This window comes from Panthera uncia (genome assembly GCF_023721935.1).
Source record: "Panthera uncia isolate 11264 chromosome A3 unlocalized genomic scaffold, Puncia_PCG_1.0 HiC_scaffold_12, whole genome shotgun sequence".
Lineage (NCBI taxonomy): Eukaryota > Metazoa > Chordata > Mammalia > Carnivora > Felidae > Panthera > Panthera uncia.
The window spans coordinates 19,859,359-19,875,706 of NW_026057579.1; the positions used below are offsets into that span (position 1 = coordinate 19,859,359).

The following is a 16,348-nucleotide window of genomic DNA, read 5'->3' on the forward strand; positions in this document are numbered from 1 at the left end:
GTTTTTTTTATTTTTGAGACAGAGAGAGACAAAGCATGAACGGGGGAGGGTCAGAGAGAGGGAGACACAGAATCCGAAACAGGCTCCAGGCTCTGAGCTGTCAGCACAGAGTCCGACGCAGGGCTCGAACTCACGGACCGCGAGATCATGACCTGAGCTGAAGTCGGCTGCTTAACCGACTGAGCCACCCAGGCGCCCCCAGACAACTTCTTTGTAAAAATCAGGTTTGATTCTGGGTGGATTGTAAAATGGTGCATTTTTCTTTAGAAGCAGTATCTGCCGTGAACTGAGCATACCCTTTGATCATCAATTCCACTGCCAAGGATTAAAAATATTCATTAATTAAATAACTACTTATAGAAGGTATACTAATATGCCAAACACAAGTTCCTAGTGATGTGGTGATGAACAAAGTTCCTTCCTTATGGAGACTACATTCTACTTAAATGCAGTCAAAGTCACAATTTTAGTATCTTCATTCAACTGCAGTAGAAATGTAAATGTAAAAAATTGAGAAATTATGGACTGCAAATTTCTGGCTTGCATACTAACAAACTAGGAAAAATTAACCGTAAAAAAAAGAAAGCATGGTGTATCTAACTTTCACCTCATGGCCAAGAAGTAAATGCAGGTTCATCTCCTCTCATGCAAATAAGCATTAATGGAAATAACATGTAGGATGTTGCTCTCAGTCCCTGGGGTCATTGCAACATTGTTTATGCAGACCAAAAAATGATCACCTCTGTGATCCTCAGTGGGTGCCTAATTAAGTTAGTCATAGTATGTATGTTGGAATATGGTGCAGCTTTTTAAAGAGTTTTGTAGGTGATAGTTTGGAAAGATGTTTAAGATATTCTGTGAAAGAAAATACTAAATATAATTTGTATGTATATTGTGATTTCATTTCAAATTAAAAATGTCATTTTTGGGGTGCCTGGGTGGCTCAGTCCGTTAAGCATCCTACTCCTGATTTCGGCGCAAGTCATGGTCTAACGGTTCATGGAATTGAGCCCCTCGTTGGGCTCTGCACTGACAGCACAGAGCCTAATTGGGATTCTCTCTCTCTCCTTCCTTCTTTGCTCCTCCCCTATATGTGTGCTTGTGTGCACACTCGCTCGCTTGCTCTCTCTCTCGCTCTCAAAATAAATAAACTTAAAAAAATATAAAAATATAAATAAAATGTCCCTTTTGGTAGAAAGCTGGGAATGTAGAAGCCTTTACTTTTCATTTATATATTTTGGTACTATTTTAATTTGGGGGATATTTACCTTTGTCTCTCAAATTCTGTTTTTAATATCATCCAATTTGAAGTTTTAAAATTTTTTACTGTGATTTCTTCTCTGTCCCAGGAATTATCTTGAAGTTTTAAAATTTTTCTTAAGGGTGCCTGGGTGATTCAGTTGGCTAAGTGTCAGCTCGGATCATGATCTCACAGTGCATGAGATCAAACCCCACTTCAGGCTCTGTGCTGACAGCATGGAATCTGCTTGGGATTCTCCCTCTCTCTCCTTCTGCCCCTCTCCCCTGCTCATGCGCGTGCTCTCTCTCTCTCTCTCTCTCTCTCTCTCTAAGTAAATAAACAAACTTAAAAATTTTTTATTTTCTTAAAATACATAGGGATTTGCGGGCACCTGGCTGACTCAGCGAGTAGAGCATGTAAATCTTGATCTCAGGGTCATGGGTTCAAGCCCCACACTGGGCATAGAGATTACTTAAAAATGAAGTCTTTAAAATACAAATATATAGGGATTTTTATGTTCCTGTTATGAACTCTTAACTTAAATACCTAGTAATCAGAGATCATGCACTGTATGATACCTGTGCCTCTACACTATACTGATAAATAACAGACTCTGGAGCCATGATGCCTAGGTTCAAATTCCTTCACTCTAATTAGTGGTACAATTTTGGGCAACTTACTTGCCATTTTGGACCTCACTTTCTTCTTCTGTGAAATGTATAATAATAGTTTCCTACTTCATAGGGTTACATGAAAAATAAATGAGCTAACACATGTCTATGTTTAGAGTAGTGCCTGGCACTTACGAAGCCTTACAGAAGTGTTTACAGCTGCCATTATTGGTCCTTGTAGTTATGATTACTACTAATATTATTTGAAATTCACTGAGACCTGATTGTGCTCATTCCTGATGATTTTATCCCCATCTCTACAATCACATTCTTTATTTTTTAAATCCTTTTATATAGCGCTATTTTGTATTCTATCTGTGACAGTTGCAGTAATAGCAGTACTTTTAGGTCTAAACCTTTTATTTTTGGTTTCTGTTGATTCTCTGTCATAGTGGAATGTCTGTTGGTTTGTCAGGGTAGTCTGTGTGAGATAATAAGAGAGATTACTTCTGGGGGCACCTGGGTCACTCAGTCGATTGAGTGTCTGACTTTGACTCTGGGCATGATCTCGCGACTTGTGTGTTCAAGCCCCGCGTCGGACTCTGTGCTGGCAGCACACAGCCTGGAGCCTGCTTCTAGATTCTGTGTCTCCCTCTCTCTCTGCCCCTCCCCTGCTCTCTCTCTCTCGCTCTCTCTCTCTCTCTCAAAAATAAAAACATTAAAAAAACATTAAAAAAAATAGATTACTTTTGTTTCTGCTTCATCCAGGAGCAGACGTTATGCACATTCAGGGTTGTATAGCTTTGTGCATATGTTTCTAAATGTAGAATTTCTGAGTCTTATATTCCTGTGCACATTAAAATTTTGCTATATATTATCAAATTTTCTTCTAATAAAACTGTACTCATTTGGGCCCCATCAGCAGTATTTGAAGGTGGTCTTAGCTTTTTCTTTGTGTAATCTCATCACTGTATTGCAGTATTTGCCATTTTGATAGACAAAAACTGTTCATTGGTTTTACTGGAATTTTAAAAATATTAATATCGTAGCGTCTGTTTATGGTTAGTCACCTGTGAATTGCCTGTAATCCCCTGTGCTCATTTTTCTCAAGGTGATTATCTTTTTCATTTTGATTTGTAGATGCATTAAAATTTTTTTTTAATATCTAGCAACCTATTTATTTAAAGTAAGCTCTAGGCTCAGTGTGGGGCTTGAACTCATGACCCTCAGATCAAAAGTTGCACGCTGTGCAGACCAAGTCAGCCAGGTACCCCATATCGATTCACTTTTAATATGGAGAATCCCAAAAGTTTTGTCATGGCTTGCAAATATTTTTGTCAAGTTAGTCTTTTGTTTATGATATTTTTTGCCATTTACATTTGAAACTTTTTTTTGTACTGAAATCTGTCAGTCTTTTGAAAGAATATAACCTTCTGATTGTGACCAAGTTTCTTGAAACCACTAAGCTATTCAGTCGTAACATTTTTAGGTAATGAAAATTGATGAAAGAATTCCCATGGAAAGGGAAGAAGGATCCCAATATGATTTATTATATAGATTTGAATTTTTCTGGATTTTTTTTGATCATTTTGCGTATGTGCCACACCTTGCTTTTTGTTAGTCTTGGAAGAAAATTTCTAAATACCGTAAGTGTTCCCTTCTTCACAGCGTTATATTTAAAGTAGTTACAACTGTCATTTTTTTGCACTGCAGAGCAAACTGTACTCTAGATAGAAACAGGAACGTAAAGGAAGCCTAAATGATTCTTTCCCCTATTTTTATAGGGCAAATGAAAAGGACTAAATGTGCTGAAATTGATGTTGAGACACCAGACTCCATTCTGGTTAACACAAATCTACGAGCACTGATCAACAAACACACCTTTTCAGTCCTTCCTGGAGATTGCCAGCAGCGACTGCTTTTACTCCTTCCAGAGGTGGATCGTCAGGTGCGTTATTTTCAAGCATAAGCAGTTTTCAAAAACCCTTCTGAGGCTTTCTTCACTCATCCCCTTTAGAACTCCTTAAGACTTTTTTTTTTTTAAATTTTTTTTTTTCAACGTTTTCTTTTTTATTTATTTTTGGGACAGAGAGAGACAGAGCATGAACGGGGGAGGGTCAGAGAGAGGGAGACACAGAATCGGAAACAGGCTCCAGGCTCCGAGCCATCAGCCCAGAGCCTGACGCGGGGCTCGAACCCACGGACCGCGAGATCGTGACCTGGCTGAAGTCGGACGCTTAACCGACTGCGCCACCCAGGCGCCCCTCCTTAAGACTTTTTAAATAGCTTTTTATGTATGCTCGTAAAGAAGTGGTGTCAAAGCTACTGAACAAGAAATAAGAATATTTTTATGGAAGTGTTCTTAAGAATTTTGCCCTGTAAGTCTTACAAAGGAAAAAAATCTCATCAGAATGTCAAAATTGTGGAATAAAATTTGTGTAGCTATCATACTCGGTAGGCATTCATTGAATACAGTTCAGGAAGAAGAGTTGTCTTATTTCTGACATTAAATAGGGGTTCTTGAATGGATTTTTTGAAAGGGGTAAGAGTGTTAATTATTTTCATTATTTTGTTAGATTTTTAAAAAACAAACATTTATTGTTTTCATAATAAAGAACTTTAAGGGGCACCTGGATGGCTCCGTGAGTTAAGCGTCCGATTGGTTTCGGCTCAGGTCACGATCTCACGGTTTGTGGGTTTGAGCCCCTCGTTGGGCTCCGTGCTGGCAGTGCAGATCCTGCTTTGGATTCTCTCTCTCTCCCTCTCTGTCTCTGACTCTCCCGCACTGTTTCTCTCTGAAAAAATAAGTAAACTTAAAATATTATATATATATGAAGAATTTTAAAAGCCCAGTAATTACGTTATAGTCTTAAAAGAGATAGCTAGAAGAAATACCAAATTTGAGAAGAGTCTAGGAAGGGACCAGGGAGATTTAGGTCAGGAATTAGGTAACGATCAGAGACTTAGGCTTTCATCAGAGAAAGAGTTACTTGCAAGTCAACCCCCCCCCCATGTCTAATTATCTGTTTCCTCCTCTATAATAGGACCGTTTTGATTTTCTAAGATTTATTCAATTCTGAGGGTTTTTAAATTCTGAGTTTTTTTTTTTTTTTTAATTCATTATTTCCAAGCACATACTTTGTTCTAAGTAATCTGATAGGCCCTCTCCCATTTTTCCTAATCATTATAAAAACAAGATGAGAAAGAAGGGTTTTCCCTAGTTCACAATAAAAAAACTAAATATATCCCTCTAGTTTATAGTAAGATTAAAGGAGAGTAGGTAAGCTACACACATTATCCTAGCTAATTGACTATAATGTCAAAGCAAAATATTTCTATTTTTGAAAATTCTGAAAATCATCTTTCTATTCAACTGCATTGATACCACTTTCAGTCACCTTGTGCTATGACTCAGCACATGTGCAAGCAGGTCAGATTCTATTTTCAAGGAGACCAAGTAAGTCAGGTGCTGGTAGTAACCTGCAATAGGGACAAAGAAGTAAGTAAGCTGATTGTCCCCAGCTCCTGCCTTCCCCACCTTAACACTTCTTAGAGAAAGTACAGTGTTTGGGATGCCTAGTTTTTGGTTCGAACAAGTTAGGAGGCCAACATTTCGGCAAAGTTTTTAGAGAATTTCTCAATAAGGATTGTTCTCATCTTTATTTTACAGACTTAAGTTACTAGGTTGGGAATAATAAGATGGGACATAACTGAGGGCCCATCTCTAGAACTCTAGTGCAGGTTCCTTAGAATGGTATTTTGACTAATGGTCCTTATCCTGTCTCAGAAGGAGGACTGCCACATACAGTTTTAGAATTAAAAGGTATCTTGAACGTTATCTATTCATCTTCCTATAGAGTGCAATCCTGTGGGGAATTCTTTTTTTTTTTTTTTTTAATGTTTATTATTATTATTTTTTTTTTTTTGAGAGAGACAGCATAAGCAGGGAAGGGACAGAGGACCTGAGGCAGGCTCCATGATGACAGTAGCGAGCCCGATGTGGGGCTTGACCTCACAAACCGTGAGATCATGACCTCAGCCAAAGTTAGATGCTCAACCAATTGAGCCACCCAGGTGCCCTTGTGGGGAATTCTTATTGGGGCATTAGTTGGACTTATTTGATTATGGTGGGAACACACAGTAATTTGAGAAATAATGTCCTTATCTATAGAAGTATGGAACTCAAATTAACTTCACTGTCAGATGCAGTTTGGAGTGTTTATAGAATTCTGGGTATTAGTAGGATGAAACATTGAAAACAACATTTCTGTATATGGAGTGCCCAGCCACAAAGTAGAAAAACATTATTTGAACCAGAGAAAAGAATATAGGAGGGGACTGGAGCACTCTTTAGGTATATTTGAAGGTTTGTCAAATGAAAGAGATAAACTTTTTTGTGTTTCCAGAAAGCAAATGTGGAGTTAAAATAACATTTTTCTTTTAACAGTTGGAGCTGTTAAAATGGAGTGACCTGTGATGGAGTAACTTGCTCATCACTGAGCTATTCAAGCAGAGGTTGGCTGACCTCTTAGACTTCTTATAAGAGTTCTTATAGGGAAGACTATAAGTTCTTATAGTTCTTATAGGGAAGACTGTTAACCCCCTGCCAGCTCCCTAGAGTACAGATCAGCAGTCAGCAAACTGTAGCCCATTGGCCAATTTCAGCCCACAACCTGCTTTTGTAAATAAAGTTTTATCGGCACATAGCCACTTAACATTAGTTTACGTATTGTTTGTAGCTGCGATATGCGTCAAGGCAGAGTTACGTACTTGCAACAGAGGCCCTATGGCGTTGCAAAGCCTAAAATATTTGCGGTCTCTCCTTTAACAGAAAAAAGTTCACCAATTTCTGCTCTAGAGCTAGGGGAACATAATATGGGCCCAGGTAGGTGTAGAAAGTGAGTTTCTCAATCTGTAGGGTGTCCAAATAGTTATAAATTTTCTTCAGAAAATTGTTTTTGACCACATTTAGACTTTTAATCTATCTAGAATTTTTTTTGTATTGCTTGGAAATTGGGATTCACCTTTATTTTCCACTGAATAACAGCCGTTTGTTCCTCCACCACGTATTTAATGGAACGATTTTTTTGTCACGGATTGAGACACCATCTTTGTTATATATTTTATTCAGTTATATGCAATATGTGTTTACATGCACACCTTCCTCTTCCACTCATTTCTTTATTCCTTTTAACGCTAGTAATAATAGTTTTGATTATAGTGGCTTTGTGTGTGGTATGTTTAATAATTGGAAAGGCGATTTTTCTCTTATTTTTTTCCATATGTACTTTAAAATCATTCTGTTAATGCAAAATCTGCAAGGAATTCTGATTGAAATATAGATATTAACTTTGGGGAGAATGGCAATTTTATTAAGTTTTTCTGTCCAGATTTTTCATATCTTGTGTTTTATGTCCTTAAATAAGATTTTATGGTTCTAAACCAAGATAGGAAATCCAAAATCTCGAATATAAAGAACCTTAAAACCTTTTGGGAAGACATCACAAATCAAGCCAGTAGATTGATTGAGGGAAATATTTTTAATATATGTTCTAGTTTTACTAAGAGTACTATGTAAAAGATTCTCACAAGTTAATAATAAAAATAAGCAGCCTCATAGAAAAATGAGCAAATGATAAGAATTTCACAAGATGGCAAATCTAAATATTTTTTTTTAATTTTCTTTAAAAAAAAATTTTAATGTTTATTTTTGAAGGGGAGACAGAGGGAGAGAGAGTGAGAGTAGGGAAGGGACAGGGAGAGAGGGACACATAGAATCCAAAGCAGGCTCTAGGCTCCAAGCTGTCAGCAGAGACCGATGTGGGGCATGAAATCATGAACTGCAAGATCATGACCTGAGCCGAAGTTGGACACTTAACCGACTGAGCCACCCAGGTGCCCCGCAAATCTAAATATTAATAAACTTGCAAAAAGGTGAATAAAATTCCAGTAGTCAAGGTAAAGGAAATTACCATTTCAAACCCATTAGAGTGGCCAAAAAGAAAATAGTCTGGTTAAGATCTGTTGTTCATAGGATAAGCATATATTTCTGATAGAAATATGAATTGTAGCCTTTTTGGAAAATAGTCTTAACAATACCTGCTTACACACACAATATTGCTTTCCTTTTAGAACTTACTCCACAGAAATAGAAGCACTGGTATGTTCATTTTTACCCGAATGCTAATTGCAGCTTGGTTCATTATGGGAAAACATAGGAAACAAGGTGTATGTTTATGATTAAGAAACTGGTAAATGGGGGGCATCTGGGTGGCTCAGTTGGTTAAGCATCCAGCTCCTTGATTTCAACTCAGGTCATGATCTCTCAGTTCATAAGTTCAAGCCCTGTATAGGGCTCTGCGCTGACAGTGCAGAACCTGCTCGGAATTCTCTCTGTCTCCCCTCTCTCTCTGCCCCTCCCAGGCGCTCACTCTGTCTCTGTCTCTCTCTTAAAAGCAAAGCTAAAAAAAAGAAACTGGGTAAATGAAATGAGGTCCATACATACAATGAAAAAATATGCAGCTATTATAAAGGCTAACATTGTGCCTGTTGACTTGGAGAGACTTCTATAGTGTATTACGTGAGAAAAATTAGATTCAGAGGAGTGTGTGTAGATTGGTCACAGTTTTACAAAACAAATAATAAACCTCTCAAGAAAAGAACTTCTTAGATGTATATGTATTTGTTTGCAGATGATTCTTTGAGTAGAATAAATGGGAAATGGAATTGAGAGTAGAGGAAGAAGGGAGGAGAGGTAATCAGGAAAGAAATTTATTAGAAAAAAGTGATACATTATAAAACAGGAGTATCCATAATAGGCAGTATGGTATGATCTAGTCATGTTTCTATAAAATTAAATATATATGTATAAATGTGTATACATTCTTCTCTAAAATAAAGTCAAATTCCACAAGATACATTTGGCTTTCATTGTTAGCTTTTCTTGGCTTGTTCTTTGACCCAGGTTGGTCCAGATGGTCTGATGAAGTTAAATGGCTCAGCCCTTAACAATGAGTTCTTCACTTCAGCAGCCCAAGGCTGGAAGGAACGACTCTCAGAAGGTAAGTGTTCTACCCTGCATGCTTCCTAGGTTGTATATGCACTTGGAGCCGCTGTGAGGGCATATTGGCACCTCTGCGCCTCAATGAGTTTTTGAGCAATTTTGGTAGGCAAAGGACAGGATGTTTCCATGGGGTAGAGGTAGCTATCCTGTGTGAAACACTACACTGACCTTTATCCGGAGCCTGTGTAACCAGGTTTTAGCTCCAGATGGAGTCTAGCAATGTTTCTTCAAGAAATCACAGTCACCTGGGAAACTAAAAAAAAAAAAACAACAAAAAAACCCAGATTTTTAGGCCCTAGTCCTAAAGATTCTGACTTAGTGATTCTAGGTTAATGTCTAGGAAGTGAGATTTTACTAAGCTCCTTAATAAGTGGAGTGTAAAATTAGTTACAGTGCTGTATTATGTTTGTTTTTCAGTTACACATGGAATACAAACCAGCACTTGAAAAGTCATAATGAATTTATGCCAAGGCATAGCTTAAAACAAGTGTGAGAAACTTTAAAATAAATAAATTTATGGGGCACCTGGGTGGCTCAGACAGTTAAGCCTCCAACTTTGGCTCAGGTCACAATCTCACAGTTCATGGGTTTGAGCCCCACGTCAGGCTCCATGCTGATGGCTCAGAGCCTGGAGCCTGTTTCAGATTCTGTGTCTCCCTCTCTCTCTCTGTCCCTCCCCCGCTCTCACTCTGTCTCTCTCTCTCAAAAATAAAATAAACGTAAAAAAAAAAAAAAAGATTAAAAGTAAATACATTTGTAACGAGAGCAATTAGGAATGCTGTTCATCTGACTTTTTGTCAGATCTCTAGCATTTAGGGTTAATTGACAAGCTAATATCTACATTCACTGCAGTTGTTGACATTTTCCCTCCTCTTGTTTTTGTTCTTTTCGGAGGCAAATTCTGTCCTTTTTTTTTTTTAAATGGTTAATTTTTTGTGTGTGTTTATTTATTTCTGAGAGAGAGAGTGCAAACAGGAGAGGTGCAGGGGTTGGGGGGCCAGAGGACTGAAGTGGGTTCTGTGCTGACAGCAGACAGTCCAATGAGGGGCTCGGGCTCCCGAAGCGTGAGATAAATTATGACCTGAGCCAAAGTTGGACGCTCAACTGAGCCATCCCATTGCCCCTAGGGGGCAAATTCTGTGTAGAAAGGCTTTCACACTGATTACTTTTTTTCTGAAAGAGCTAAAATTACAAAAGCACTATAAAACATATACATTATCATTACCTTTAAGAATAATGTGGTAGGGGCACCTGGGTGGCTCAATGGGTTAAGCTTCCAACTCTTGAACTCAGTTCAGGCCTTGATCTCAGGGTCGTGAGTTCATGCCGGGCATGAAGCCTACTTAAAAAAAAAAAAAAAAAAAAAAAAGAAGAATTTGGTAAAGGGTTTATACCCTGCCCAACCGCTAGTTTTTTGAAGTAGATGTTAACGATAGTGATACCTTGATTAGTATCGGTGTTAACTATTATTAGCAGTGTTAACTGCATAGGAGCAGTCACTGCTATACCTAGAGTCATGTGAGCAGCAAACACTTTGAACACTGTACACGTGTGAACAGAATGCAGTACTTTCTGTTCCTCATTCTGTCATGCACAGTGGACTCGACAAAAAAGTAGTTCTCCGTTGGATTCCGGCAGACAGATTCCTCTTTTCCTACTTACATGACCAGGACTGTGTCCTCAGACACTTTCCCTTTCCGTTTTCTTACCCCCAAGAGACCTTCAACTTCACGTCTACCATTGCTACCTCTTATTCCTTGGTGTCCTGGGTGGTAGAATATAACAGAGAGCAATGTTTCCAAGCCGCAGCGTGAAGGTGGCCTACCCAGCACATTGGACGGTTCTCTGCTGATGGAGTGGGAGGACTGAAGGCGGCTGGTAGTATGTGCACGTAACTGTCATGTTCCGAGCAGCTGGGTGTTTGACATGTTGAATGCCTCCTCGCCAAGGCGCTAGAGTGGCACAATTTCTGGGACAGTTAGAAAACTAGCAACTCCTAAATAGCTCCCTCTCTTTTTACTGGTGCCTTAAATGCCTCTGAGCGGGGCCATAGCTGTTCATTATGCAGTAGGAGATAAAGGGCATAAAATACAAGTCGCCTAGAGAAACAGAGCTTTAAAATAATAAAATACTCAGTGGCATTATTTACTGAAAACATATGATGAGAGTCATATCAAATTTCTAGTGGAAATTAAACATTCAAGGTTAGTGATAAAAGAAATCTGTAGAGAAATGATGTTTGGTGTTAGAGGGAGGTGCTACAAGGAAAGCCCAGAGAAAAGGCACAAGTGGCCCAGCTGAGACCGAAAACTGCATGGAGTGGTGCACAAGTATTTTTATTTCACCTGATGGCATTTAGCTGCTCCCTTCCAGTGAGGAATTTTGAGAAATTTCTGTTAGAATTCTGGGAAATTTCTATTATTTTCACATGATGGTATTTTGACTCTGCACGAGTCTTTTGTAATCTGCAAAGTTAAAAAAATGGAAACACCATATTTCTATTGAGTATCCTTTTTAAAAATTTTATCTTATTTTATTTTGGTACATTATAGGTGAGTTTACACCTGAGATGCAGGTGAGAATTCGACAAGAGATTGAGAAGGAGAAAAAAGTAGAGCCATGGAAAGAACAATTCTTTGAAAGCTACTATGGTCAGAGGTAATATCAAGACAGGTTCTATAAACCAAATGTTCATTCCTACATATATGTCACACAGTGTTTCATCTTACTACCTTTCTAGAAAATCTGGTCCTCAATTTCCTTCACCAATTCTATTTTAGGAAGAATTATTTTCTTTTTATGAGTCATGGGTGCCCAGAATTGGATTACTTGACTCTTAACACATTACTATTGTGGGTGGGATGGTTTTATGAAAGGAAAAAAAAAAAAAAAAAGTGTTATCTTGAATTAGAGTCCCTTTCTTTGAATAGGGTGAATAGTTCTTCCAGTGACTTTATAAGTTAAGAGAATACTGAAATTCTGTACATCTTTTCTAGTAGTTAATTATCATCCCACAAGATGATAATTTATCCAGAATCACTGAGGAATCCCATAATATGGATCATTATGCCCAGTGCATCATTAAACAGCTTCTTCTCTGTATAAGGCCCTCTGGGAGATATTCATAGCTGAATCAAGATAGAAACCCTGTTCTCAAGGATATGTTGTCTAAATTTTTTTTTTTTTTCCTAACAAAAAGTCCAAATAAAATTTTAAAGGGGACATTTAAATAGATGGCAGTGGAGCTGTATTGTTCGAAGTAGAATTGAACATCCAGATTCTGTTGGTTTGGCTCCCTTCTTTTCCTTCTTCATACCTAATGGCAGTCCTTAAGAACACTCATACCCACAGTTTGAGAACTAATGGCTCTTGTCCTTGTCTCCAAGTAGTTCATTGATCCCCTTTATGGTCACTTAGGAAGTAATTCCTACTGAGATTCAGAGTCTCACTTATTGGGGCACCTGGCTGGTTCAGGTATTAGGGCATGCAACTCGTGATCTTGGGGTTGTGAGTTCAAGCCCCACGTTGGGTATAGAGATTACTTAAAATCTTTAAAAAAAAAAGAAAAGAAAAAGAGTTTCACATATTGATATTTCTCCACTCTTAGTATGAGCTCTGAGCCCTCCCTCCTTAGGCAGATAGAGCATTGTAACAATTCTTGGGTTTTTCTGTTTTTAGCTCTTATTTTTTGCCAGCTTTTATAGAAGAACTGTTTTTTGGTATTGTATAGTTTTGTTGTTAGCCATTGTGCAGTCCTGATTGAAGTCACCAAAGAGGGTACCTTGCTTTTGCCTGTTTAAACAATATCCTAAAACATTAGGAGGAGTCTCTAGTGACTCCTACTGAGTAGCTTAGCTCTAGGCCACACTATGGAAGTCCCATCAGTTCACTCCTGGGATAGCTCAGAGGCATTGGTCTCGGAATTATAGAACTATACTAAATGAAGTTTAAACAGGCTTTCCAGAAACTCCCAAGTTCTAATTTTCAATGCTTGAGAGTGTTGACAGCCAACTCCTGTCTCCTCAGGGGCCCTTAGATTTCTTGGGCCAGCCTTTCTCAGGTGCTGCAGAGCAGAGTTGATCAGGGTGCATGGGTCTTGGTCTTTTTTCACTTCCCTTGTGAGTAGTCTGTGATGCTTGCTTCTAGACAAGGTAGCTCCTCTTATATGCAAAGGTAATGATAATAATTAACATTATTGAGCTTTAATATGTGCTAGGTACTGTTCTAAGTACTTTACATGCATTAACTTAATAACACCAATAGTATCAAGTGATGAATTTCAGTATATAACTGAAGAAAGTGAGGTACAGAAGACTAGTGACTTACTCAATGTCACATGGATCTTACCAGAGCCAGGATTTGCATCCAGGCAGTCGAACTCCAGAGCTTCACTAATGATGATAATAGTGAAGATAACATGTGAGGAATACCTCCGATGTATCAGGGTTCCTTCTAGGCATTGCCATATACTATTATCTCATAATGCTTTCAATAACACGAGCCATTTCTCAACTAGAATATTTTTTTCTTCCACCTTTTAGTTCTGGCCTGAGCCTTGAGGATTCAAAGAAATTAACAGCCTCGCCCAGTGATCTCAAAGTAAAGAAAACCCCAGCAGAGCAACCAAAATCCATGCTTCCTTCAGAGGCCTCACCTGCCAGTACAGTCCCAGTGATTCCCCAGTTAGAGTCTAAAGAAGAAGTGGCACAAGCACCATCCCCAGTAAGGAAGGAAGAGCATGAAAGCCAAGATCTGGTGCCGCCGAACTCGAAGCCCACAGAGCCCCTACTGTCCTCAGCAAGCAATACCCAAGAGCTTGGCGGCACTGTTCCCATCAAGTGCCCTAAGGATGATGAGCTCTTGGAGCAGAAGCCAGTTGCCTCTGTTGAACAGGAGTCTGAGAAAGAGAATCATCTCACTACAGTTTCTAATTACAACAAAGATGAAAGCCAAGGAGCTTTAGTTACGTCCCCAAACAAACCCAAGAGTCCTGGGGTGGATAAGCCAGGAATGAAGCCCATAGTGGAAACAGGTCCACAGGAGACCAGTATGAAAGAACTTCCATCAGCTCTGATCGATCACAGCCCAGAGAGCCTTAAGAGGAAATCTTGTCTCCTCCAAGAAGAGGCCCCTGTGAGCTGGGAGAAAAGGCCGCGTGTCACTGAGAATCGCCAGCACCAGCAGCCATTTCACGTCTCGCCACAGCCCTTTCTCAGTAGAGCAGACAGGATCCAGGTGCGAAAAGTACCGCCTCTCAAGGTAAGTGAGTGGGAAGAATTGAGTTTCTGGTCCTACTTACTAAATTTCAAGTCATTTGTGTTATTTCTTAATGCAGAAGCAGTTGTATATATTTGATAAGCATGTAACTGTGGTCTTACACGAATAAAATTATTAATAAACAGGCATTTAGAACTCCATTCCTACAGATCTTTTAGTTTTTGAGTAAGTAAGGTACCTGGATATCTAATGTAGACTACATCCGTCCACCCACCCACCCCTGCTGGCTACTCTTATATCTTAAAATAGTTACCGATATTATTCTGTCTCATGTGGCAGAATAAGAAATATGATAAAAGAAGGAAGTCATTGATGTGATTAAAAGATCTGTCTTTGGGGCACCTGGGTCGCTCAGTTGGCTAAGCATCTGACTCTTGGTTTTGGCTCAGGTCATGATCTCATGGTTCATGGGTCTGAGCCCCGTGTCTGGCTCTGCACTGATAGCGTGAAGCCTGCTTGACATTCTCTTTCTTTCCCTCTCTCTCTCTCTCTGCTCCTCCCTTGCCCTCTCTCCCTCTCTCCCTCTCTCTCTCCAAATAAATAAATAAACTTAAAAAAAAAAAAAGATCTTTGTAGCGAGAGCAATGATATTTAAGTGTACCTTGGCCCTTTTCTTACTGCCATAACTAATTTGATGTTCTGTGGCTCTAGAACTACCTTTTTTTTTTAAGTTTATTTACTTATTTTGAGAAAGACAGAGATAGTGTGAGTGGGGGAAAGGCAGATAGAGGGGGAGACAGAATCCCAAGCAGGCTTCACACTGTCAGCACAGAGCCCGACATGGGGCTTGAACTCAAGGAACCTTGAGATCATGACCTGAGCCAAAGTTGGACGCTCAACAAACTGAGCCACCCAGGTGCCCCATCTTTTTAAAGGAAACGTTTGTGGCTGTCTTGAGTCACTGCTGGTTTCTTGAGAGAAGGTTTCTTCTTGGTAAGGTGGAATAGCCTTGCTAAGCTCTGCTGCTTAGGATACGTCATTAACTTCCATGTTAGTGTTATATTGCTGCGTACCAAATCTTTCACATTCGGAAAGCAGTATCGCTAAGATATTATATAAAGACTGCGTTTAACCAATAGTGAGCCCTTTAAAGCCCAAACACATTTTTACTTCTGATATAAAGGTTTAGTAATACTTGGCCTTGTGCTTAGTATCAGTTTGTAATCCATTTATTCATTTGATAAATAGTACATTTTTATTAATGGTATTTATTAATACTATTGTGTCTACTATGAACCCAGGCACTGGGTATTATTCATTCATATTAGGATATAAAGAGAAAATAATCCACATAGAAATACTCCTCCCCCCCCCCCCCCTTTAATTTAACTTAGTTGAACCAAAGTTGTTCTTTCAGGAAATATCCCTTAGAAACTTTCATTTCCTAGTGCTTGACCCATTTCATTTACTACGTGATTTCCCTCTCATTTTGCCTATTACTAATTGTATGACATTCTTCATGACTTCTTAAAAAACATTTTTTTTTTTTTAACGTTTTTTTTATTTATTTTTGGGACAGAGAGAGACAGAGCATGAACGGGGGAGGGGCAGAGAGAGAAGGAGACACAGGATCGGAAACAGGCTCCAGGCTCCGAGCCATCAGCCCAGAGCCTGACGCGGGGCTCGAACTCACGGACCGCGGGATCGTGACCTGGCTGAAGTCGGACGCTTAACCGACTGCGCCACCCAGGCGCCCCTTAAAAAACATTTTTAACATTTATTTATTTTTGAGAGACAGAGCATGAGCTTGGGAGGGGCAGAGAGAGGAGGAGACACAGAATCTGAAGCAGGCTCCAGGCTCTGAGCTGTCAGCCCAGAGCCCTACGCAGGGCTCGAACTCACAAACTGTAAGATCATGACCTGAGCTGAAGTCGGATGCTTAACCAACTGAGCCACCCAAGCGCCCCTCTTCATGACTTTATAATTTTAAGATTTATACACTTACAAATCTCACCCTGTTAAAAAAATTTTTTGAGACTTTTCTACAATGCATGCTTTGCCAGAAAGTGTGATTTTTATGAAAATCACTTTTACTATTCTTACAGTACCGTGGCTTGATTCTTTTTTTTCTTTTTTAATTAAATGCCCTAGAACATCTGTAATAGTTATTTGTTCCTTTAAACTCTAGCAGCTACTAGGAGGGGCCAGACTTTGATG

At 39.2% G+C, this 16,348-nt stretch overlaps 1 protein-coding gene across 1 annotated transcript in view; it reads left to right on the top strand.

The window, feature by feature from the left end:
• The window catches only part of ASXL2 (ASXL transcriptional regulator 2), a 134,705-nt gene that overhangs the window by 106,683 nt on the left and 11,674 nt on the right, over positions 1–16,348 (top strand). Inside the window, exons 8-11 of the mRNA XM_049651924.1 lie at positions 3,636–3,799; positions 8,816–8,912; positions 11,467–11,572; positions 13,456–14,173. Coding sequence (XP_049507881.1) covers positions 3,636–3,799; positions 8,816–8,912; positions 11,467–11,572; positions 13,456–14,173 — 1,085 coding nt within the window. The remainder of the gene's footprint in view (positions 1–3,635; positions 3,800–8,815; positions 8,913–11,466; positions 11,573–13,455; positions 14,174–16,348) is intronic.